The 25,581-nt window shown below is 48.9% G+C and overlaps 1 protein-coding gene, 1 long non-coding RNA gene and 2 pseudogenes across 8 annotated transcripts in view; 1 reads left to right on the forward strand and 3 right to left on the reverse strand.

Annotated features, from left to right (window-relative positions):
- LOC132502331 (uncharacterized) overlaps positions 1–25,581 on the forward strand; it is a 68,410-nt gene that overhangs the window by 35,444 nt on the left and 7,385 nt on the right. For 3 of the 7 annotated variants that reach the window (XR_009534473.1, XR_009534471.1, XR_009534472.1), the window contains 4 exons: positions 13,007–13,083; positions 19,498–19,574; positions 19,989–20,231; positions 24,645–24,887. This is a non-coding gene — a long non-coding RNA (uncharacterized LOC132502331). The remainder of the gene's footprint in view (positions 1–13,006; positions 13,084–19,497; positions 19,575–19,988; positions 20,232–24,644; positions 24,888–25,581) is intronic. The other 4 variants (XR_009534475.1, XR_009534474.1, XR_009534477.1 and 1 more) reach the window with 4 other exon arrangements.
- On the reverse strand, positions 1,439–3,135 carry LOC132502672 (dipeptidase 2-like; annotated as a pseudogene).
- On the reverse strand, positions 4,855–6,441 carry LOC132503150 (DPEP2 neighbor protein-like). Its single transcript, XM_060119560.1, has 2 exons — positions 6,375–6,441; positions 4,855–5,249 (listed from the first exon to the last, which is right to left on the reverse strand). Exons 1-2 carry the CDS (start codon positions 6,439–6,441, stop codon positions 4,987–4,989), a joined length of 330 nt encoding a protein of 109 aa, XP_059975543.1. The 3' UTR covers positions 4,855–4,986.
- LOC132502330 (probable ATP-dependent RNA helicase DDX28) lies at positions 9,178–17,461 on the reverse strand (annotated as a pseudogene).

A 25,581-nucleotide genomic window follows, 5' to 3' on the forward strand; every position in this document is an offset into this window, starting at 1 on the left:
TTAATTCTTCTTCCTGATTGGAAATTAGAGTGACATGTGTCTGTCCAAACACCTAGAGCTGATCTCTCATTGGTTCCCCCTCTACCCATTCAACCTCTGGACAAATTGCAAACTGTACGAAACAGGAGGTTAAAGGTGCTGATTCTCCAAGTGGGGAGCTTGTTGGTAAAGCAGCTGGAATGGCGAACCCGAGCACCACGAGATGAAAAATGAGGTGCGTTTTAGAAACGTTTCCCGATCATATGGTGTACCATCCTCTGGGTTTCCCATGCATGTTTTAGCTGTAGGAAGATTCCCTTGAACCTGGAGATTTCTGACCCATGGAATGGGTAGCACGCAGTATTACTTTAAAGGGTCTGCATTTGCTCACACAACCTCACCAATCCGGTCGCCCCCAAGAGTGTCCAGCCTTATGTCTCTTCCAGCTGTGGGTCTAGATGTGGTCAATCCAGGTTGCATCACAGCCACTGAACGAATTTTGTAAGAATTTCTCTCTCTTTCACTATCTTTGCTTTTTTTTGTAATTTGTATTTATAATGGGATTTAGCTGATTTTCAATGCTGTGTTTGTGCCCCTTTACACCCACTATATTCACTTACCGAGAAATATCAATAAATACTTTTTAAGATTCTTACTACGCGGATATATTCTTCTGTGGTGAATAAGGTGTGTTGAGTCCAGTTCACTGAGCAATGAGTAGGTCTTTTCTATTACATATTTGGTTGATGGAACGGTATCTGTGCTAATTTCAAACTATTGTTTTATGCATCACCCCACCTCACCTTTCCCCTTAAGCAGCCATAAGTGTGTTTTCTAAATGTGTGACTGTTCTGTTTTGTAATTTAGTTCATGTAGCGATTTTTACATTCCGTCTATAACTGATATCTTATGATAAGTTTCTTTATCTGTGTGACGTATTTCTCTTAGAATCATCGTACCTAAATCCACTCATTACGCTGCTACTAGCCTTAGGACATTGATTTCATGGCTGAGTGATATTCCATTGTACATAAGTACTACAACTTGTTTATCCACTTTTCTCTTTCATGAGATACTTAAGGTGTACCCGAGTCAAGGATTTTGTGAACACAGAAGCCCTAAAATTTGGGGTGCCTGTGTCCTGTCGATTTTTGGTTTTCTCAAGATATAAGCCCATGAGTGGAAGTGCCCTGTGCTCTGTAGCTCTGTTTTTTAGATGTTTTAGGAAACACCATACAATTTTCAAGAGTGGCCGTTGGCAATTTATATCACGCCCATCAGCGTAAAAAAGCTCCCTTTTCTCCTTGACTTGCCCTGCATTTCTGGTTTTTACACTTTTTCAGCATGGCCCTTTTGACCGATGCCTAGTGAGACTTCTTTGCAGTGTTGATTTGCATTGCCCACTTGTTTGGTTGGCCAAAAAGGGCGAATGCGTTTTTTCCTGAATATATTCAGGTGCTCACCAGGGCATGTAGCAGGTGTGGGTGAGTGTCACGTAGCGCACACCCAGCGCATAGAAGGTACGCAAGATGGAGAGGCTACTGTCCAGTGAGTGCCCGCCCTCCACACCAGTAAGGCAAGCCAACTTCCGGGTATTGTTGAGAGCTGGGGGCACGTAGGTCAGATGATCATTTTCAGAGGCAGGGGTAGCTTACTGAAGTCCCTAACACCCACTACCACCAGTCTGTTTACCTTTTTTTTTTGGCCGTGCCACGCAGCATGAGGGCTCTTAGTTCCGCCACCGGGGATCAAACCCGACCCCCCTGCAGTGGAAGCGTGGAGTCTTAACCTCTAGACTACCAGGGAAGTCCCCTGTCTACCTTTAACTGAGGTCACAAGCTCCAGCTCAGAATAGGAGGCACACATGAGGCGGATGAGGTCAATTTGTTCCAGGGTGAGGCGCACAGCATCCCGTTCGTGGGTCTGGCATGGGACGTAGGCTGACCAGAACTGAGGGAAGGCCGGGGCTTAGTTTGGGCTTTGGAACTCCTTGGGCTTCTCATAGCCTCCTCAGCTGGCACAGCACTTACTGTGCCCAGAAGTCACATGTAATGCGTTGCTTTTTCTGTGGTACTTGGCAGCCCGTCAGGTGGGCTCACTGTGACCCCTGTAGCCCCCAGCATCCATGGCATGGCACTTTCCAGGTCACTATGGTAACTTCGTTCCAATGTGAGTAACCTGTGGTCTCTGAGGCCCCCAAAGTGCCCCACATTCCCCAGCAGCCATGGTGGCACCTTGTGTGTCCCTTTGGTACCTGGCCACCCACGAGACTGTCTTTCAGCCTGTCCAAGCTGGTCTAGCCATGGCTGAAATTGCGCAGATTAACATGCTGTAGCCCATTGTGGTAAAACTGCCCCAGGACCAGGGGCATGTTGTTGTGGCTGGAGGGAGGTCAAGGCAAATGGGTGGGCTCCTTAGGTTTTGGGATCAGGCAGGACACATTGCCTGGCCTGGGCCAGCCTGGGGGTCCCCCACCTCACACTGTCACACAGACTATACTAGGAGCAGCTGAGGCCTGGGCTGAGGGGTTCTCGCCAGGGAGGGGATGACAGAGAAGGGGAAGGGCATCCGTAGATGATGGAGAGGACATCCAGGGGTGGTGTGAGGGAGCCTCCCCACTAGCGCTGCATGCTCCAGACCTCCTCCCCTGCCCAGGGCCAGGCTAGGCCCCCACCGGCCCCCAGCAGCCCGCACACACTGCAGCCACCCTTCCACAAGCGGGAAGTGGCCCGCGTGCGCTCCCGCGGACTTGGGCTGCTGGAGGTGCCCAGCGTGGTCTGCACGAGGGTTACCGATCACAGCAGCAGACCCAGCAGGAGCAGCAGGCACAGCAGAGGCCGCTGGCTGCGTGCACGGGGACCTTCGAGGCCCCCGGGCCGCAAGCTGCGCAGGGCAAGGCAGGCGGGCAGAGGCGGGTCTGAGAGGGGCGGGCGATGGGGTTCTGCCCGTCGACACAGGCCACCCAGCGGCGCTGCCTCGCGAGGGGGGCGGGGTGAGGGAGGGGATACAGATTCACAGGATCCTGCGACCCGTGTGTGGAGAGCCGCGATCCAGGAAGCCCGGCAGCCACAGGGTGGCACTGCCCTCCCGCCCCCTGCTCAGAGGCAGCTCCCGCGGGCTAAGCTGGCCTCTGCTGAGAGCCCACTCGCCTCCCATCGCGGGTTCCCTCCGCCTCCGCCCCTCTTCCCACACCCACTGCTCCGAGGGGGCGCCCTAGGTTGCTCTCCCCCGCCTCTAACCTTCCTGTCCAAGCTGGGGTGCTTCTCTCAGAGGGCCACCTGCAGCCCGTGGCCTCCCGGGAGCACATCTCGTCCCCATCTGCCCGCAGCCGGCCCCGCCCACCCCGAGGGCTGCGTGTGAGTGTCTCTGTGGCCACAAGTGCTCTGGGCTCCCAGTTTCCCGGTACTGGGCCATGGGGGCTGGTGTGGGGGAAGAGATAGTTTCTGGAAATGGGGGGGGTAACCTTGTGAGCTCTGGATTCAGGATGGGGCCCTCTGCCCCCAACCTTCTCTCTCCTCCTACTTGACTCCCCAACCTGCATGACCATTCTCTGGGGACTTGAACCAGCGCCTGGGAACTATCAGGAGCCTCCCCCACTTCTGTCAGCCAGCCTCAGGAGAGCGCCCTCAGGAGTTGCTACACCTCCCCAGGGCCTGAATAGAGGGACTTTTGGGATGTGAACTGAACAACCTTCTGGGGAGAGTCAACGACCCTTTTACTCAACAGAGCAGGAACTCAGTCAGTAGGCTATTTGTGTGGAAGGAAATGAAGTCGCTTCCATGGCAGAAGAGCCCCCACCGCAGCAACCTTCGTCCCAGAGCTGCTGCCTGACCTTCTGGCCAGGATCCCTCCTACCTCAGCGTGGAAGGCCCGGCCTCGTGGAGAAGTGTAGGTTCTGAAGAAAGACCTGGCACCTGGGTTCTGCTGCTACACTTGCCTTATCTCGTGGCCCTTGTGGCTCTAGCTTTCCCAGAAACCTCAAGGGCTAAGTGCCTGTGCTTGCTCAGAGGCTGCACGCCATTCCCCATTTCCAGCCTCAGGCCCTCCCGCTAGCTGCCTCCTCTAGGGACCCCCTCCCCCCAACACACACACGCACACTGGGGATGTGCCTTCTCACAGCAGCTCAACCACTGAGATGATTTAGGGACTGTGCCCAAACTCCTGCATCCCCAGCCTCTCAAGTTTTTGCTCTGATCCCTGGCACCCCCTGGAGCTGTTCCACCTTTGGAACCTTTCCCAGGTGGCAGGAGTGCCTAGCACAGGGGTAGTGACCTAAGTCTGAGCACTGGCGACCCTAGAAATCTGTTACAGAAAAGCATTTTATTGAGCAGTAAGGGACGCCACTGGGGACGGAAAGGCCTGGCAATAAAGGAGCATGTGAACCTCGGGACAGGGTGCGTGCTGCTTGACTCTCCATCCTGTTCTTGCTTCAGGGAGCAGGGCTTCCTGGGCCTCTCTATCCTGCCTCCTGAGACCCCAGGCAGGAGGCTCTTTGGGAAGCCACAGATTGCTGCTTTCAGTTTCAAAAAGCCCAGCTCCCCACTGGTTTGTGGTGGTGGCCGCTGACAATGGCTCAGGGCAGGAGCCCATGTGGTAGACTGCTAAGGCTTCTCTGCACCCTGTCTCTGCTCCTGCATCCTCCTCGGCTCGCAGAGTGCAGACTTCACTTTCTTCAGCTCACAAAGGGGCCCGTGAGGATTGAGCAGAGGAATGCCAGGTTTTCTTCCAGGCCAGCTTCCGCCCTGGGATGTTCAGGGCAGGCTCTCATTTCAAACCTCACTTTCTGAGGCTCCTGGCTTATGGCCATTTAGTGTGCAGGGAGGCTCCTGGCTGAGGAAGGCTCAGACAGAACGACGCAGGTTCTAATCTGTGGTAGTGGGCAGTGGCGGGGGCGGGAGGGGTCACTGCAGGAAGAGGCATTCGCTGTCTTAGGCAGTTAAACCATTGCCCTGTCTTCAGAATGGTTCAGCCAGCAAGATTCTGTGGAGTCCGCCTCCTGGCACCATGCTACAATCGCCGGATTTTGGGTCTGGAGCAACCGAGATTTTCGTCCGACTCTTCCGGAGCTTGCTTTCTCTCGGGAGCACATCTGGGGACTGGCTTCTCGGCTTCCGCCTTTGCTGGCATGGCCAAAGGAGCATCCCCGTAGGCCCGGTAGCCACCAACCCGGCAGTATGTCTCCCCATGCCGGCCCAACTGCGTTTCTCCACACCCTCGGTTGAGGACATGGTAGTGACCAGATTTAGGAGGAGAAATGGGAGCCGCAGCTGCTGCAAAGAAAATCAGAACTGATCAGTCACTTCTGCTGTACACAGTCTCCTGCCAGAATTTCCCTCTCATGTCTCTCCCAGTTTCTGGCTGAAGACCTTTAATCTACTTGACATCCCAAACACAGACTTGGCCCATCACCTCTATGAATCCCTAGAGAAGGGACACTGGCTGCAAAAGCAATTCCTAGAGCCTACGGCTGCATCAGGTGAGGTAGTCTCTTCACCGTTGCCAGGGAAAACAGTAGAACCCGAAAGAAATTGCAATCATGATCCTCTCCATCTCTCCCTTCCACAACAGAGAAAACATTTCTTGCAGTGTGTCACTTCTGAGGCTTTAATGGAAACGTCTTTCAAGTTTTGGAAAAAGATAATCTAATATAAATTGGTTAAGGACCCCTCCCACCTTGGCAACCCCTCTTGGGCCCCATTTATACTGCCTGTTACAACCACACTGAACTCTAGCCCTCTGATACTTTTATCTAGATTAGAACAAGGCCAAATACTGAGGCAGAGTGATCAGGAGACTCAGAACCAGGTTCTGGGTACCAAGTGTAGGCTCACATCCACCCAGCCTCCTGGGACACCATCTGCTCAGCCCTCCAGTCTCACTAGCACTTCATCACCCCCCTTGGTTCTTCCGGTCTTCCCATGAATAAGGCACCACCCTCTCCCCTAATACTCAGCAGCTCAGTATGGGATGTGTCTGAGGGGACCGATATAGATGTGTACATGACAGCACAGAGGTGCCTGGGTTTGAAGGTGCGGTTCAAGAGTGGCCCTCTTCCTCAAACTGCTCCGTTTACCATCTGCCAACAAAAATGCACTTGCCTTTTGCTAAGAGGCCAACCAGGAAAGGGTCTGAATGGAAGCATCCTGTAGCCCAAAGCGGAAGGCAACATTTATAAAGATCAGAAGCTTCCTGCACACTAGTTCAGGGATGACCTTTCACTTGTCCTCAGCAGTGAGCACTGTGGGACCCTGAAGGTGTTCCAGGTCACTGGTATTACTTACAGCTGGGAAAGTGCTGAGGTTTACGTAGTGGGCAAGCCCCACAGGAACATGTGGCAGCCAGGTGAGGTTGTGTGTACACCATGCCTCTTCTACAGATGCCCAGTCTCGGTGTACCTGCTGCACTGCCCAGCCAGGGAACAGAGCACAGGTTTGAGTAAATATAGACAATCCGGTCAGACATTCTCAGACAACCAAAGAGATTGGTATCTGGTGGAGAACTGGTAGGGAAGTTTCTCTGAGGGCAGCACATTTCCATGGTTATGCTGCCATGGAACTGTGAGAAGGCCTGTGAGGTCATCACTACCCAGTGAGGTCATAATAAGGAACCTGTGACTTGCGGGTCAGGCTTCAGGAGGAGGGGCAGTTTTGTGGAAGAGAGCAGGGTGGAGGCAGAGGTACTCTGCCTGGTCCCTCACACCTGGGCCTCCCCACCCATGCCCTAGTCTAGTAGACACCCCACGTGGGGCGTGCAGGTGGGCTGGTACAGCCCCAGGGGCCCCAGGAGGGCAAGAGAGACCCACATTCTGAAATTGGCTTGAGAGGCAAGATTAACGTTGAGACAGCTAGGTTGTATGGCACTGACCCTAAGAGGCAGAGAATTGTGTGGACTGGGGAATCAGGGAAGGCTCCTTGGCAGTGGGCCTGAAGGACAAGTGAGATCTGGACCCATGGGGAAGAGAGGGAAGACATTCCAGTTTGGAAGAATACAAGCAAAGACACACTCTTCTCGACCTTGTCCTGCCCCAAATATAAATTCATAGAACCCTCACATTTTTACACCTGAGGGCTTAGAAAAACCAAGATGTTAAGGAGCCTACCCAGTGTTACACAGCTAGTGGAGAGGGGTTCTGCTCAATGGTTACGTTCATGTCGGGGCTCCGGATTTACAGCTGATAGGAATGTGAGGACAAGCTCATGCCGTTTCAAACATTTCCAAGTGATACTGAGAGAGATGTTAAAGGTGCAAAATGAGGGTGCTGAGTGACCTCACAAAGTGGGAATGGTGGGCCCATTTTAATATGAAATTCAAAACAAATTCATGACAAAAGGACATAATACAAAATGACAACATAATCATTACACTCCCCTCTTCCCTAGAAGTAAAAATCATTATAATCCTCTCTCTCTCCACCATGAAAGGATGAGATAAAGGCTCAGCAGCAGCCCCCCGTGAAAATCATGGTCAACACTGTGAAGAGGGGTTAGTAAGACGACTTGGTCCGACTCAGAGAAGGAAGGAGACAACTCTGCCCTTAGCCTGATCAGGCCCACAGGAAGGAACCACATTTGGGGCAGCTTTTGATAGTGTGGCAATGAGAGAGAACCTTCTTTAGGAGGGGACTCCCTGTTGCCGACCTTGAAAAAGCAAAGATGGGACCTTCGTTTACTGGGGCTGTTGCAGAGGGGATGTGCCCAGGAGGTAGAGACTGCTTGGACTACCCTTTTAGAGGTTGGGCCACCCTGGTTGAGAACCACAGCATCTTCTGTCCCTAAACTGCTTGAATCAGTGGGTGCCCGTTAGGACAGACGAAGTCAGGCCTCATTGGAGCAGACTGCCTTTGGGAGTGGTAGAAGGTAAAATGTGAAGGGGAATGCTCTGGCGGAGGTTTGTCACGGCAGGTGGGCCAGCATGAGACCATTCAGAATCTCCAAGGCTCCGGAGATTACTTGGCTGGGAGCATCCCTCTGATGTGGTGTGGGGACTCCTACCTTAACAGGACCTGGCTGGGCATCTGGGGGAGGCAGAATAAACGGTTTATTAACTTAAGAGAGCGAGAGAATCACCTGGGGGGTTCCACCAAACCACTTAAAAAGCCTTGTACCTGGATTCTTGAGCCAACCCTCAGAAAACTTATCTAGATCTGGAGTAGGGCTCAGGAAGCTGCACTTTTCAAAAGCTTCCTGGGCAGTCCCACCACAGTGGTCCATGGATAGAGAGACCAAATTATTGTGTATTCTCGGTTGCTTTTGGGAGTCAAAGTGGGCAATATTAAAAACTGCAGCAGGCATATGTATAAACAGGGAATATTCAAGGCAAGCAGAGGTGTATAGTTATTCTATGCATGAATCAGATTTGAGAAAAGCTAGCCTGGTGGTTAAAGAACACAACCCTGAGGACAGACAAACCAGATTCTTTCCTACTGACTTGTGTGATTTTGACCAAGTTCTTTTATCCTTCTGACTGTTTCTTTATATGGAAAAGAGCTATGACTGTACATTTAGCACAATATTCTCTTTCGGCAAAGGTTGCTCTGGGTCCATTTGTGTTCTCTGCAACTTAACCCTTTCCAGTGCACAAGCATTTTTAAGTTGTTTGGTGAAGTATTACATTTGACTTTCAACAGTTCATTACTTTGGGCAAAGCTTATATAATGCTGCAGAGACTAGAACCTATGCAGAGATAGTGAGAGGATGTTATAAGCTTATTCTGCTGGTTTATAAAAAAGTTTAACCTTTTCTTCTCTTCCTCCACCTGCCACCAAGAGATGAGAAAGAAGGCAGAGCCTGGAAATGCACACCAAGCAATATTTCTGTGTCAGTTTGCCTTTTATTCCTCTGCCAGTACTTCCCAGAGAGATTTCACCAAAAGTGCCTAAGCTTGCCATGGCCATTGTTGTGAAGAAAATTTCTCTTTATTGCTAGTCACATCCCCTTTTCCTTCTCCTGGAGGCTTAATGGATGTTTGGGGGCAGGAAACAAAATTTAAACTAAAACATCAATTGAAAGAGCCTTCGTCCTAAGTGTGGTAGTTTGGAGTGTGAATCTTCTCAGGGTCTACTGAATTCTGCCCCAGTGGAAACTGTTATTAAGGGGCACCCATAGAAACATCGCTTATTGTTAGAAACCATGACATAATACAGAGCCAAGATCGACATTATTCTTCATGTGAAAGGCTACAGAGAGCCAAGCTCAGTAGTTCACCCTCAAGTGTTGGCCAGCAACTTACCTTTTGAAGCCAGACAGCAGCCCGGGTCTTCAGAAGGTGACTAGGCAGCCCAGAGCACCCTACTGACAAGTGTGCTCACCCATCCAGCACAGAGGGAAAGGTCCCTGTTATGGCATCATATATAAGCCTGCTGCAATAAGGTTTGCTGGTGCAAAGGCTCTCTCACTGAGGACCCCAGTCCTGGACGGCTTCTCCTCTGGCGAGCTGCCAGTTCAATCTTCTGAGCCAGGCTCACGTCCCAGGGATGGGTCACAAAGCTGATGACAGTGACTGGCACCTCGATCCCCACCCGGCCCACCCTCCCTGCTCTGTGGATGTAGTCTTGCAGGGTGAGAGGGAAATCATAATTGATGACTAGCTCCACCTGGGTGCTGTCCAGGCCCTGAGAGGCGATGTCTGTGCAGAGAAGAATGTCTCGGGAGCCCTTCTGGAAGGACTGGAAGATGCCTGCTCTCATTGAGGCTGGCATTTGTCCCTGCAGTCTTTTAAGTGTTGGATTTTGTGGTCATCCAGAATATATACCCCAGCCAGTTCACAGTGCTGTAGCAATTACAGAACACCAGAACAGTTCCTGCGGCGCCAGTCCTATATGCTCTGTCATGCTGCCTAAGGATCTGTACCAACCCAGTCACCTTCTCTGTTCCCTTCGGCCTCATGAATGTCTGTCTGACATGAGGCATGATGCAGTGGAGCTTGTCACTGGTAACGGGGGTTAGAGAGTCTAAGCTGGCAACTTTACTCAGCAGCTGGCCTCCACCTTCGGGAAATGTGGCACCCACCAGCACTAACTGAGCTTTGGGATTGAAGGGGTCTTTTAAGTCAGCTGGGCCTTCTGCTATATGGCTCCCCTCCAAGATGTAATCCACCAGTTCCAGGAAGATTTCATCCAACAGCATGTCTGCATCATCCAACACCAAGAAGGAGAGCTGCTCCAGGCTGATCAGTTGAGTTTTCAGGGCCTTCCACAGAGCCCCCAGAGTGGCCACCAGAATATCTGATGGAGGTTGTTTGGACAGTTGCAGCCGGATCCTCCTCATGCCATGGCCTCCCCCTAACTCCCGCACCTGGAGGTCCAGGGAGCTGCCCAAGGCCTGGGCCACGGCACGCACCAGTTTGGCTAATTCTCGAGAAGGCACAAGAACCAGGCGTCGAGGAGCAGGGATACGACAGGGGTCCAGTCTTGGCTGGCCCAACAGCCGTTGAAGGAGAGGTAGCATGTAGCTGAGAGTTTTGCCACTGCCGGTTTCTGCGGCGCAGAGAATGTGGCGGCCGCGAAGAAGTCGGGGAATGGTACTCGACTGCACGTTTGTGGACCGAACAACTTCGGGAGCAGCCTCCTGTAGCACGCTCAGAACGGGGACCTCCAGACACACTTCAGTGCAGCTGCCCTTGGGCGAAAGGTTCCGCAGCGCTGCAGCCTCATGTTGCGCGCACTCGATGGAGAAATGGTCCGCGTGGGTGCACCGATTCCTCCAGCCCCATGAAGAGAGTGGCGCGGGTTCCAAGAGCCCAGCGTGAGGTGAGCCGGCTGGTTCAAGTCGGGTCGCCGCACTGAAATAAGCGTCAGCCCAGGACGCGCCAGCATCAGCCGCGGGGGGGCAACGCTGGCCGCTATGCCGCTCTTCCTGCCGCCGCTGTAGAGCCCGCAGGATGCGCACCACGGGCAGGGGCTCGATGGGACCGCAGACCGTCAGGTCCCGGTGAGGCGCCAAAAGCAACCGAGCCGCGAGCGACAACAGCCGCAGCCGCCGTGCGAGAGCCATACACCCCTCGTTGCGGGAGAGGCGCACGACAGTGACGTCACAGGCGCGCCAAGGCCTCGCGGACGGTGGCCGGCGCGGCTCAGTAAGGCCCGCGGACTCGGCGAACTGTGTGGAAGGAGCGGGATGTGTAGAGCTCAGCAGTGGCGAGGTGTGTAGGTCCGAACCGGGGATGGTGACTCCAGACCCCCGCCAGCCTTGGGGAAGGGTGCGCGACGGAGGCAGGACCGGGGTCCGGCGATACGCGGCGATGGGGCCCTGGCATTACGAACCAGGAGGGCGGAGGGCTTCTGGCGATCCGATGTCCGATCCCTGCCGTGCTCTTTTGTCGCCCTCACAGCTCCTGTCATGGCTTGGCCAGTTCGGGTCTCCCCCTGTGACTTATGATGAGGGTGCGGCGATGTTTTCCCAGATGTGGTCCCCGTGTAAGGTCTTTGAATACAAGTATTTATTGAGAGTCTGAGTGAATGGGTCAGGCCTGGGGGCCGAGACCAGGAGTCCGGAGTCGTAGGTCCAGGCTCACCCTTCCCTTAGAGCTCCCCAGAGAGCTGAGGGCCCCGAGGGCAAGCTGATGGCTTTCAGCGTATCTTCTCTTCAGTCAAGAGAACTCATCTCTTGGTACTTTTCCCCTTTCTTTTCAGCTGAGGTTCATTCTCCCCTCCCTTGTCACCCTTTCCAAATTCTCATCCTGAACCCACTGCTTTCTTGGGTAGTTCACCTCCAACGGCTTTCCAGTCAGATACCTCAATTCCGTAAACAGCAGAGAGGAGGGTCCTGCTACAGGTTTGTGTCTTGTCTCACAAAGCCACGGTCAGGCAGAATATTTTACTTTAGTTCAGTTGTTCAGGTTGCCGAAAAGCCTTAGACAACAGGTACTTCCTGAACGGATACCGAAAATGGGTGTCCGATCACTTCTGTAATTTCCAGTGTCTTGGGTAGGAGATAAGGTAAACGTGGATTAATCACCTGGGAGGTTCTTAACATCTGGCGAAAGAGTTTTACTTTCATCAGACACCGTTATAGAGATAAATACTATCAAATTTCAAATAGCATTTTGATACACGATAGACGTTCTGGAGAGTTGAATGCTAAGCCAGCAGAGGGAGAGGGTTTTGAGTCCTCATGGGTGAACAGAGTCATTGGAAAGAGCAGTGGCTCTTGAGTGAGGGTGATTTTGCCATCACCCGTCCTCCAGAACGTTTGACAATGGCTGGAGACAGTTTTCTTTGTCACATCCGGGGTGTGGGGGCGGGTGGGGCGGTGCTGCAGACATCTAGTGGGTAGTGGCCAGGATGCTACTACATATCGTACAAGGCATAGGACAGCCCTCCCCACCACCCCAAAAGAATTATCTGGCCCAAAATGTCAATAGTGTGCTATGGAGAAACCTTGGATAGAGGCTGAGGACTGAAGAGAGGCTGAGGTTCTCACATGTACTCTCCCTTCAGGTTGTCAGTCACATTTGCCAGACCCTTGTGTGGCCCTGCCCCTTTCCTAGAATCTGTAGCAGGCACACTGATGCCATTGCTTGTCATGGCCTTGGGATGAGAAAACCTTGGGGGCTCCTCAAAGTCATAAACACAGGAAGGAAGGAGTGATTTAGGAAGGTGACGTGGGAGAAGAGAGCTTTAGGAAGAACAAAATTGTCCTCATGTGTTTGGGAAATGGGCCAGATGGAAAAGAGATGAGGTGTGCCATGGGGTGTACCATTGCAGAAGGCAGACTGGGACTGATGCGTGACAGGGAGTCAGATTCTGAATTTGATATAGACTGCTGTAGCAACTAGAAGTGCCTAGACCTGTCTAGACAGTGCTGGGTCTTCTGTCACTGCAAAGTTCATGTATAGGCTGATGACCAGTGACTGGTGATATGCAAGAGGGGATTTCATATAAAGGATGCTCTAAGATATTGTGATTCTACACTACTTTTACGATTCTCTCCCAGAACTCGGAGCTCCTCGTTCGTTAGCTGAAGAGCTCCTTGGATGTCTGCTCTGACAAGTTTCATCCATTTACATGTGCCACTCACTCATTTTTCAGGTACAAAACAAAGAATCGCTTTGCACAAAGCCAGAAGGGCTACGCTGAAAGAATGATCAGAAAAGAATAATACATAGGTAAGCATTTACATTGACTTTCTCCACATATTTGAGACAGGGTAGCTGGTTAGTGGCTGCTTTCTCGTGCTCGAGCCCTTACAAAGTGAATCTCCTCAGAATGTCATAGAGATTGGAGCCTATCTAAGCCTGTGTGTCTCTGCCCGTGGACCCTAGTTTCTTCGTGTCATTGCTTTAGATACTGTGTAAGGCCCTTCTCTTTTCCTCCGATCACAGCAGACATTGAGTAACCTCTAGTTCTGACTGAGATGCATATTTCACATTATAGTACTTTGAAATGAGAAAGGTTTACCTATTGTGGAAACAAATGTAGGCTCCTGGGAATGTTAGTGTCACATGGTAATGTTTTTCCCAGGGCTGCCATGGTAACTGACGTTGCCTGGTTACTCCCTAAGTTTTGAAAAGAATGTCTCCTTGGATCTCAGGTGATAGTGGTACATTCCTTCCTTCATTTATTCATTCAGTATATATTTTCTGAGCACCATGTATGTCCCAGGTACTTTTCATATGGACAGTGAGTGAAACAGACAAAATTCCTGCCCTAGTGAAGTGTATATTCTGATTAAAATGGGGTGAGGCCTGGCCATTGGTAGTTTTAAAAATCTCTCCAGATGATTCCAATGTACAGCTAGGTTTGAGAATCACAGTTATAAGTGAAGCACTTTGGGAATTGCAAAGGCATTGCAGAAATAAAAAGTGGCTGGCTATTCGTATTCCTTCGCTATTCCTGCATTCTCCTGCCTGCATCCGGACTGTTGTACAAGTGCCGATCATTTTCTTTTCAGCCCTTTTCGCTGTTTGCCTAGACCCTTTATCCCTCTTTCTAACCTAACACCCTACCTCCTTCTGGTCTTCCAACCTCCAGTCCATCATCTGTTTGGGATTTATCCTAAAGTTGGTGGGAAGCCATTGCAGGGTATAAACAGGGAAGTGGTGTTAGCAGAGATGCCTTTTTCAGACACCACACTGGCTATTGTAAGAGAATGGATAGGAGGGGGCAGGAGAAGATTTGGGGAGACTCATTAGGAGACTGGCTTTGTGCACAGTGGTGGCCTTGGAGGTGGAGTAAAGCAGGCACGTTAGAGTCATATTTGGAAGGTTAGTGATGGCTTGGAGGCGAATAGGAGTAAGCGATGAATTGGATGTGGGGAATGTGGGTTAATGGTGTGTAATTGGGTAAATGGAGGTGCTACTTACTGAAATGGGAAAAATTTTCTCCCCACGTATTGGCCCGACAAACACCTTCTCACCCTTTAGACCTTGAATCAGAGATCCTTTCTTTTTTCATTTTATTTTATTTCATTTTTATTTGGGCTGCGGTGCCGGCTTTCAGGATCTTAGTTCCCCAACCAGGGATTGAACCCAGGCCCCCTGAACTGGAGGCACAGGGTCCTAACCAGAGGACCACCGGGGAATTCCCAGCAGAGATTTTTTTTTGTTTGTTTTTTTAAATATAAGCTTTAATTAATCAATTTTTGGTCGCGTTGGGTCTTCGTTGCCGCGCGTGGGCTTTCTGTCGTTGCGGCGAGGAGGGGCTACCCTTCGTCGTGGGGCACGGGCTTCTCACTGCAGGGGCTTCTCTTGTTGCGGAGCACGGGCTCTATGTGCGCGGGCTTCAGAAGTTGTGGCGCACGGGCTCAGTAGCGGTGGCTCGTGGGCTTAGTTGCTCCGAGGCATGCGGGATCTTCCTGGAGCAGGGAGCAAACCCGTGTCCCCTGCATTGGCAGGTGGATTCTTGTTTTTGTTTTTGTTTTGTTTTGTTTTAAACATATTTACTGGAGTATAATTGCTTTACAATGGTGTGTTAGTTTCTGCTGTATAACAAAGTGAATCAGCTCTATGCATACGTATATCCCCATATCCCCTCCCTCTCGAGTCTGCCTCCACCCTCCTGATCCCACCCCTCTAGGTGGTGGCAAGGCACTGAGCTGATCTCCCTTTGCGACGCCGCTGCTTCCCACTACCTAGCTATTTTACATTTGGTATTGTATATATGTCAGTGCTACTCTATTACTTCATCACAGCTTACCCTTCCCCCTCCCCGTGTCCTCAAGTCCATTCCCTACGTCTGCGTCTTTATTCCTGCCCTGCCCCTAGCTTCATCAGAACTCTTTTATTTTTTTAGATTCCATACATATGTGTTAGCGTACGGTATTTGTTTTTCTTTCTGACTTACTTCACTCTGTATGACAGACTCTAGGTCTATCCACCTCAGTACAAGTAACTCAATTTCGTTTCTTTTTAAGGCTGAGTAATATTCCATTGTATATATGTGCCACACCTTCTTATCTATTCGTCTGTCGATGGACACTTGGGTTGCTTCCATGTCCTGGCTATTGTAAATAGTGCTGGCTGGCGGATTCTGAGCCGCTGCGCCACCAGGGAAGTCCACAGAGATTATTTTTTGAAGGAGGCCCTCCTCAACCCCCATCAGTCTCTTCGCTGCTGAGCTAGACTCCTACAGCCTTACGTAAGTGCTCCATCATAGCACCATGCACACTTTTATTTTCACACGTATCTGTAAGTTCCCTTTCTATAACCCTCTGTTCTATTGAACCTTACCCTCCTGCCTCGTCTTTCTGTCTCTAGTGCCTAGCAGTGCTTGGCATATCTTAGGGGCTCAGTAAGTGTCCGCTGAATAAATAATTGGAGACGGAGTATGAAGCTTAGGAAGGTTGATCAAGGCTTTGTCTTCTACACGTGGAGTAGGAGATGCCCTTAACACATCCGAGTGGGGATGTGTTTTGAGCAGTTGGTGTGAGGTTGGGATGCCTTTGGAGATGATCGTGGCCAGTAGTTTATACCATGGGAGTGAATAAATTTGTGGGGCAGGATGTGTGAAATTAGCAGGGAAGAGGGCCCACGACTGAGGAGCAACCTCAACATGTGAGGGCAGGAGGTGAAACCAGGAAAAGAGACTGCAAAGCAGGGGTAGAGAGAAAACCTGGGAGAGTGTGCGGTCGACGAACCCAGGGAGGAGAGAGATCAAGCAAGAGGGGAGGCTTCACCGTGCCATGTGCTGCTAGCAGAACACGATTGAGGACAGGTCAGTGTCTCATAGATTGAGCCACTTCGAGGTAATTGGTGACTTGAATCAGAGCGGTTTGGGGAGAGTGGCAGAGGGGGAGGGCATGCCGGAGTGGGCTGAGTAGTACAAAGGTAGTACCTCTGAGAAGAGCATCCTTGGCAAGCTTTGTGGTTTTTAGGAGGGACCGAGTTTGCTTAGAATAAATAAATTAACAGTTATCTCTGGGCCACGGGATTTGGATTTTCTTCGTTTTACTCCTGTTGCTCTCCCTTCAAAATATTTTTAGAATGTGACCACTTCTCGCCACCTCCCCTACTATCTCTCCGTCCTGAGCCACCATCATCTCTGACATCGGTGGCAGAAGAGCCTTCTGATGATCTGCCAGTGTCTACCGTGGCCCCCACAATCTGTTTTTCATACAGCAGTCGGCGTGATCATGGGGAATGTGATCAGTCGTGCCACTCCTCTCCTTAAAATCCTTCACTGGCTCCTATCGTGAAGCGCTAACACAGCCCGCAGAGCGTCCGACAAGGCCATTCGGGGTCCGACCGCTGTGTCCTGCCTGCTCACTGCTCTCCATCCATTGTGTATCTGACTTCCGTTACCCTCTTCTCCTTTCTGTGCTGCAACCACAGTGGCCTCCTTCCTGTTCTTCTAACACACCAGACAAGCTCCTGCCCCAGGGTCTTTGCACCGGCCCTTACCTCTCCTGTGCGCTCTTCCATTAGATACGAACTTGGCTAACTCAAATCTCTGCTCAGATGTCACCTGCTCATTGAAGTTTATCTGGGCTCCTCTATTTAAAATTTTAACCTATGGGGATGAGGTGGGGGGGCGGAAATGGGTGAGGCTGGTCAGAGGATACAAACTTCCAGTTACAAGACAAATACGTTCTGGGATGTAATGTGCAGCATGGCAACTATGGTTAACAATACTGTATTGTATCTTTTTTCATTTTATTTATTTGTTTACTTTTGGCTGTGTTGGGTCTTCGTTGCTGCACGTGGGCTTTCTCTAGTTGCGGTGAGTGGGGGCTCCTCTTCGTTGCGGTGCACCGGCTTCTCATTGTGGTGGCTTCTCTTGTTGGGGGCCACCGGCTCTAGGCGCGTGGGCTTCAGTAGTTGCGGCACGTGAGCTCAGTCGTTGTGGCAGCGGCCCAGGTCGCGCCAGCACCGGCCGCGGGGGGCCCCGCTGCCCACTCTGCCGCTCTTCCTGCCGCCGCTGTAGAGCCCGCAGGATGCGCACCACGGGCAGGGGCTCGATGGGACCGCAGACCGTCAGGTCCCGGTGAGGCGCCAAAAGCAACCGAGCTGCGAGCGACAACAGCCGCAGCTGCCGTGCGAGAGCCATACACCCCTCGTTGCGGGAGAGGCGCACGACAGTGACGTCACAGGCGCGCCAAGGCCTCGCGGACGGTGGCTGGCGCGGCTCAGTAAGGCCCGCGGACTCGGCGAACTGTGTGGAAGGAGCGGGATGTGTAGAGCTCAGCAGTGGCGAGGTGTGTAGGTCCGAACCGGGGATGGTGACTCCAGACCCCCGCCAGCCTTGGGGAAGGGTGCGCGACGGAGGCAGGACCGGGGTCCGGCGATATGCGGCGATGGGGCCCTGGCATTACGAACCAGGAGGGCGGAGGGCTTCTGGCGATCCGATGTCCGATCCCTGCCGTGCTCTTTTGTCGCCCTCACAGCTCCTGTCATGGCTTGGCCAGTTCGGGTCTCCCCCTGTGACTTATGATGAGGGTGCGGCGATGTTTTCCCAGATGTGGTCCCCGTGTAAGGTCTTTGAATACAAGTATTTATTGAGAGTCTGAGTGAATGGGTCAGGCCTGGGGGCCGAGACCAGGAGTCCGGAGTCGTAGGTCCAGGCTCACCCTTCCCTTAGAGCTCCCCAGAGAGCTGAGGGCCCCGAGGGCAAGCTGATGGCTTTCAGCGTATCTTCTCTTCAGTCAAGAGAACTCATCTCTTGGTACTTTTCCCCTTTCTTTTCAGCTGAGGTTCATTCTCCCCTCCCTTGTCACCCTTTCCAAATTCTCATCCTGAACCCACTGCTTTCTTGGGTAGTTCACCTCCAACGGCTTTCCAGTCAGATACCTCAATTCCGTAAACAGCAGAGAGGAGGGTCCTGCTACAGGTTTGTGTCTTGTCTCACAAAGCCACGGTCAGGCAGAATATTTTACTTTAGTTCAGTTGTTCAGGTTGCCGAAAAGCCTTAGACAACAGGTACTTCCTGAACGGATACCGAAAATGGGTGTCCGATCACTTCTGTAATTTCCAGTGTCTTGGGTAGGAGATAAGGTAAACGTGGATTAATCACCTGGGAGGTTCTTAACATCTGGCGAAAGAGTTTTACTTTCATCAGACACCGTTATAGAGATAAATACTATCAAATTTCAAATAGCATTTTGATACACGATAGACGTTCTGGAGAGTTGAATGCTAAGCCAGCAGAGGGAGAGGGTTTTGAGTCCTCATGGGTGAACAGAGTCATTGGAAAGAGCAGTGGCTCTTGAGTGAGGGTGATTTTGCCATCACCCGTCCTCCAGAACGTTTGACAATGGCTGGAGACAGTTTTCTTTGTCACATCCGGGGTGTGGGGGCGGGTGGGGCGGTGCTGCAGACATCTAGTGGGTAGTGGCCAGGATGCTACTACATATCGTACAAGGCATAGGACAGCCCTCCCCACCACCCCAAAAGAATTATCTGGCCCAAAATGTCAATAGTGTGCTATGGAGAAACCTTGGATAGAGGCTGAGGACTGAAGAGAGGCTGAGGTTCTCACATGTACTCTCCCTTCAGGTTGTCAGTCACATTTGCCAGACCCTTGTGTGGCCCTGCCCCTTTCCTAGAATCTGTAGCAGGCACACTGATGCCATTGCTTGTCATGGCCTTGGGATGAGAAAACCTTGGGGGCTCCTCAAAGTCATAAACACAGGAAGGAAGGAGTGATTTAGGAAGGTGACGTGGGAGAAGAGAGCTTTAGGAAGAACAAAATTGTCCTCATGTGTTTGGGAAATGGGCCAGATGGAAAAGAGATGAGGTGTGCCATGGGGTGTACCATTGCAGAAGGCAGACTGGGACTGATGCGTGACAGGGAGTCAGATTCTGAATTTGATATAGACTGCTGTAGCAACTAGAAGTGCCTAGACCTGTCTAGACAGTGCTGGGTCTTCTGTCACTGCAAAGTTCATGTATAGGCTGATGACCAGTGACTGGTGATATGCAAGAGGGGATTTCATATAAAGGATGCTCTAAGATATTGTGATTCTACACTACTTTTACGATTCTCTCCCAGAACTCGGAGCTCCTCGTTCGTTAGCTGAAGAGCTCCTTGGATGTCTGCTCTGACAAGTTTCATCCATTTACATGTGCCACTCACTCATTTTTCAGGTACAAAACAAAGAATCGCTTTGCACAAAGCCAGAAGGGCTACGCTGAAAGAATGATCAGAAAAGAATAATACATAGGTAAGCATTTACATTGACTTTCTCCACATATTTGAGACAGGGTAGCTGGTTAGTGGCTGCTTTCTCATGCTCGGGCCCTTACAAAGTGAATCTCCTCAGAATGTCATAGTGATAGGAGCCTGACTGAGCCTGTCTGTCTCTGCCCATGGACCCTAGTTTCTTCTTGTCATTGCTTTAGGTACTGTATAAGGCCCTTCTGTTTTCCTCCCACTCACAGCAGACACTGAGTAACCTCTAGTTGTGACTGAGATGCATATTTCACAGTATAGTAGTTTAGAAATGAGAAAGGTTTACCTATTGTGGAAACAAATGTAGGCTCCTGGGAGTGTTAGTGTCACTTGGTAATGTTTTTCCCAGGGCTGCCATGGTAACTGACTTTGCCTGGTTACTCCCTACGTTTTCCATTCGACGCAGCAGGCCCACTGCTAGGCCTCTCACCTGAGAAGTCCAGAATCGGGAAGACACAGGCTGTATCAGTTGCACTGCGGCCTTATTCACAATAGCCAAGATGGTGAAGCAACCCAAATGTCCATCAACAGGTGAATGGATAAAGAAGAAGAGGTCCATGTACACAATGGAATATTTACCATGGAGAACAATGAATTAGTGCTCTTTGAGGCACCACAGATGAGCCTAGAGATAATCATGGAACATGAGGTAAGTTGGAAATCAAAAGACCTATATATCCTATGATATTACTTATAGGCGTTATCTAATATCTGACCCACAGGAAAATATTTCCACAGAAAAAGACAGTCACAGATGTAGGAAAAATCTATACTTATCTAAAAGGAAAGGTGGGAGGAATGGATAAATTAAGATCAGTGTTACATATACCAATACATATTATATACATGTGTCACAAAGACCGACCATATAGCAAGGGAGGTCTACGGAACACTGTGCATGGGAAGAGGATCTGTATATGAATAGACATATATAATGTACAAATGATCCAGATTATGTACAGCTAGGACAAACAATATTCTAATAATTACCCCGATTACAAAAATTAAGACAACCAGTAAGAAGTAATGAGACATAAACGTATGGGGGTTTCTCCTGGCACATTCCATTCTAATTTACAACCTAGGAACACGACTTCCAGAAAGGCTCTCCTGCCCTACTACCCAGATTGGGGAATGAAGAAATGCTGCCTCCTTGTGACCGTTTCACACAACAGCAGCTTTAAACCCACTGCTAATGGTCACTAACTATTCACCAAACGTGCAGTTCTGTAATGGCACCTGTCCACCAAAAAATTTCTGGGGTCGAAAACCGTATAAGAAATTCAAAAGAGGGCAACCTTCCAAGAAGACAATTTCAAGAGGTATATTGTATGCACACTTTGTTCTCCTTTTTTTTAAACAGAAACAAAAACGGCTTGGAAAAATGATGAATTTTTGGTATTTGTAAAGACACGCAAACCCAAATTACAAAAACCTATCAGCTCACAGCAGTCAGAATGGCCATTAGCAAAAATGCTGCAAGCAATAAATGCTGAAGTGATCGTGGGGAAGTGCGTACCCTCCGTTCTAAGGGGGATGTGGTAAGGGCCACTAATGAAAACACAATGGAGGTGCTTTGAAAAGGGAAACATTGCGCTACCAGGCAATCAATCATACCCACTGCTGGACCTGTCACCTGAGAAAATGAGAATCAAAACCTCACAGACTGGCAATTCTGCACTCCAGCAATACTTACCATAGCCAACACTTGGAAGCAACGAAAATGTCCATCAACAGAGGAGTGCACCAAGAATCAGTGGTCCATGTACACAATGGAATATTACTCCAATAAAAAAGTTTAAATTAAATTTAAAAACAAACATAAGTAAGGAGACATAAGCATTTGGGGGTTTATCTGGGCACATTCTTCTCTAATTTATAACCGAGGAACACCACTGGCAGGAAGGTCTGTTTCCCTAGTACCAGCGTGGGGAACTTAGAAAGGCTGCCACCCTCTGGCTGTTACCTGCAAAAGCAGCTTTAAAGCCTGTGCTAATGGTCACTTCATGTGAACAAGTACTGCAGGGCTGTAAATGAAACCTGCCCTCAAAATGTCTTGAGGGAGGTAATGGCCAAAAAATTTCAAAATGTGACACATACTTTAAGAAAACACTTTGAAGAGCTAAGCTGTAATCACAGTTTGAAAAATAAGAAGGACATGCCTTAAAGCTTAATGTCAAGGGATTATGAGACACACGGAAATTCAACCACAAAGAGGTATCAGTTCACACCCCTCAGAATAACCTTCAGCACGAAACCCATAATCAATAAATGCTGGGGCTTCCCTAGTGGCGCAGTGGTTGAGAGTCCACCTGCGATGCAGGGGACGCGGGTTCATACTCCGTTCTGGGAAGATCCCACATGCCGTGGGTGCCTGTGCTCCGCAACGGGAGAGGCCACAACAGTGAGAGGCCCGTGTACCGCAAAACAAACAAACGAAAATAAATGAATGAATGAATGAATGAATGCATGCATGCATGCTGAAGGTGTTGTGGAGAAATGCATACCCTCAACTTTCAGTGGGATGTACCCTGGAAAGAGCCACTAATGAGAAGAGAATGGAGATGCCTTTAAAAGGTACACATTGAGCTACAATATCATTCAGCAGGCCCATTCCTGGACCTATAACCAAAGAAGACAGAATTGGAAAGGCACAGGAAGGCAAATGTGCACTGCACAGTATTACAATAGCCAAGATATGGAAGTAACCAAAAAGTCCAGCAACAGATGAGTGGACAAAGAAGAACTGGTACAAGTACAGACAAAATATTAGCCAAGGAAAAAAAGGACACATTGCCCTGTGCAGCACCGTAGATGATTCTAGATGTAATCACACAACCTGGAGTAAGTCAGAAAGAGAAAGACACATATCGTATGATATCACTTATAGGTGTTACCTAAAAATTGATACCAGTGAAGATATTCCCACAGAGAAGGGCTATCAGAGATTCATTAAACAAATTTATGGTTCACCAATGGAAAGGTGTGAGGATTGGATACATTAGGATATTGGGGTTAACAGACGTATACAAACACAGGTGAAATATATAATCACCAAAGACCTACGGAATACCAAGAGAAGACTATTCAACATTCTGTCATAACGTACATGGGATAAGGATCCCAGGAAGAATAGACATATGTTTATGTGTACAAGAACGACATCTTGCACACCTAGAACAAGCCAAATATTGAAATCAAACTTGCTGTGATGAAAAATAAAAATTATATTAAAAAAACGAACAAGAAGTTGTGAGACAAACTTAAGGAGCTTTCTCCTGGGATAGTCCATTCTAAATTACAGCCTAGAACACGACTTCCATTGAGGCTCTGCTGCCCTAGTAACCAGATTTGGTAAGGGAGAACTGCTGCCGCCTTGTGGCCATTTCCCACAACAGCAGCTTTAATCCCAGCGCTAATGGTCAGTTGATATTCAAAATAAGTGCAGGCCTGTAAATCACACCTGCCCTGAAAACAAATCCTGGGGTCATATATCGACCAAAAAATTCAAAAGACGTCCATATTTCAAACCGACAGTTTCAAGAGGCATAATTTATGCACATTTGGCTTCTGTTTCTTTTCCTTTCTTTTTTTTTTTTAAAAATGGGAACGGAAAAAGGCTGAACATCAGGAATTAATAAAGCCATGCAAGTCCAGTGTATGAAAACGTTCACCTCACAGCCGTCAGAATGATTATCAGCAAAAAAAGTCTAAAAGAATAAATGCTGAAGGGGTTTTAGAGAACTGTGTACCCTTTAGCTGCTGGTGGGATGAAACCTGGTAACAGCCAGTAGTGAGACCAGATTGGAGGTGCGTTTAAGGGTAAAAATGGAGCTACCATGTGATCTGGTAAGCCCACTAATGGGCCTATCACATGAGTAGACCAGAATCAAAAAGACACAGGCTGGCAATCCTGCACTGCAGCAACATGTACCATCCCAAGACCTGGAAGAAACCAAAATATCCATCAACAGAAAAATGCACCAAGAAGTCGTCATCCATGTACACAATGGAATATTAGCCATGAAAAAGCATGGAACAGTGCCGTTGGCACCACCATAGAAGGATCTACAGATAATCACCCAACATGAAGTAAGAAAGAAACCGAAAGACAGACATCCTATGACATCACTTATAGGTGTTACCTAAAAATTGATACCCATGAAATAATTTCCAAGAGAAGGACACACATAGATTCAGAAAACCAAATTATGTTTAACCAAATGGAAAGGTGTAAGGAATGTATGAATTAGGATATGGGGGTTAACAGACATGTACTAATACATATGAAATATATAATCACACAATACCTATGGGATACGAAGAGAGGTCTACTCAACACTCTATAATATACACGGGAAAGGATCCAAAGAGGAATAGACAGATACATTGATAGGATGAACCAGAGACTGTACACCTAGGAGAATCTACATTTTTATCAAATTTGCTCTGATAATTAATAAAAATTAAATTAAAAAAACAAACAATAATTTAGGAGATATAAACTCTTGGGGCTTTTCGCTGGCACATTCCACTCTAATTTGCTGCTTACTAACACAATTTCCAGGAAAGCTCTGTTGCCCAAAAACCCAGAGTTGGAAATGTAGAAATGCTGCCGCCTTGTGGCTGTTTCCCACAAGAGCAACTTTAAACCCACAGCTAATGGTCACTTAACATTCCCAAGGACTCAGGGCTGTAAAGGACACCTGCCCTAAACAATTGTGCGGAGGTAGGGAATGGCCAAAAAAATTCAAAACTGGCAAATTTTCAAGGAGATAGTATGGAGGGGTAAGTTTTACTCACTCATTTTCAAAAAAGAGGAAAATGGGTAAAAGCTCAACATCAGGAATTATTAGACTCATGCAAGTCTAACCTCCAAAAATTTTCAACTCACACATGTCAACTACCATCAGCAAAAAGTCTACAAGCAATAAATGCTGAAGGGGTTTTAGAGAACTCTGTACCCTCTAGCTTCTGGTGAGATGTAAAGTGGTAACAGCAAATAATGAGAAGAGAAAGGAGCTGCATTTAAACATAAAAATTGAGCCACCATTCCATTCAGCAGGCCCACTGCTGAGCCTCTCACCTGAGAAGTCCAGAGTCGAGAAGGCACAGGCTTCAACAGCTGCACTACAGGAATTTTCACAATAACCAAGACATGGAAGTAACCAAAATGTCCATCACCAGATGAGTGGAAAAAGAAGGACTGGTCCATGTACAAAATGGAATATTCGCCGTGGAAAACAATGAAACACTGCTCTTTGAGGCACCATAGTTGATCCTGGAGATAATCACATAACATGAGGTAAGTCGGAAAGCAAAAGACATATCCTATGATACCACTTATAGGCGTTATGTAACAACTGACACAAATGAACATATTTCCACAGAGAAAGATACTCACAGACTTAGAAAACAAACTATGCTTATCTAAAAGGAATGGTGGGGTGAATGGAAAAATTAAGATTAGGGTTACCATACGTGTACAAATACCTACTAAATACATATATTAAAAAGACCGACCATATAGCAAGGGAGGTCTATGGAACACTCTGCAATAATTTACATGGGAATTGGCTCTGTACAGGAATATATATATATATATATAATGCACAAATGAACCAGATTGTGTACACCTAGGACAAACAATATTCTAATCATTACCCTGATTAAAAAACTAAAACAACGAACAAGAATTAATGTAAGATAAACTTATGGGGGTTTCTCCTGGCACATTCCATTTTAATTTACAACCTAAGCACAGGACTTCCAGAAAGGCTCTGCTGCCCTAGTAACCAGATTTGGGAATGGAAAAATGCTGCCGCCTTGTGGCCATTTCCCACAACAGCAGCTTTAATCCCAGCGCTAATGGTCAGTTGATATTCAAAATAAGTGCAGGCCTGTAAATCACACCTGCCCTGAAAACAAATCCTGGGGTCGTATATCGAACAAAAAATTCAAAAGACGTCCACATTTCAAAACGACAGTTTCAAGAGGCA

Source organism: Mesoplodon densirostris, chromosome 15, assembly GCF_025265405.1.
Source record: "Mesoplodon densirostris isolate mMesDen1 chromosome 15, mMesDen1 primary haplotype, whole genome shotgun sequence".
NCBI classification, from domain to species: domain Eukaryota; kingdom Metazoa; phylum Chordata; class Mammalia; order Artiodactyla; family Ziphiidae; genus Mesoplodon; species Mesoplodon densirostris.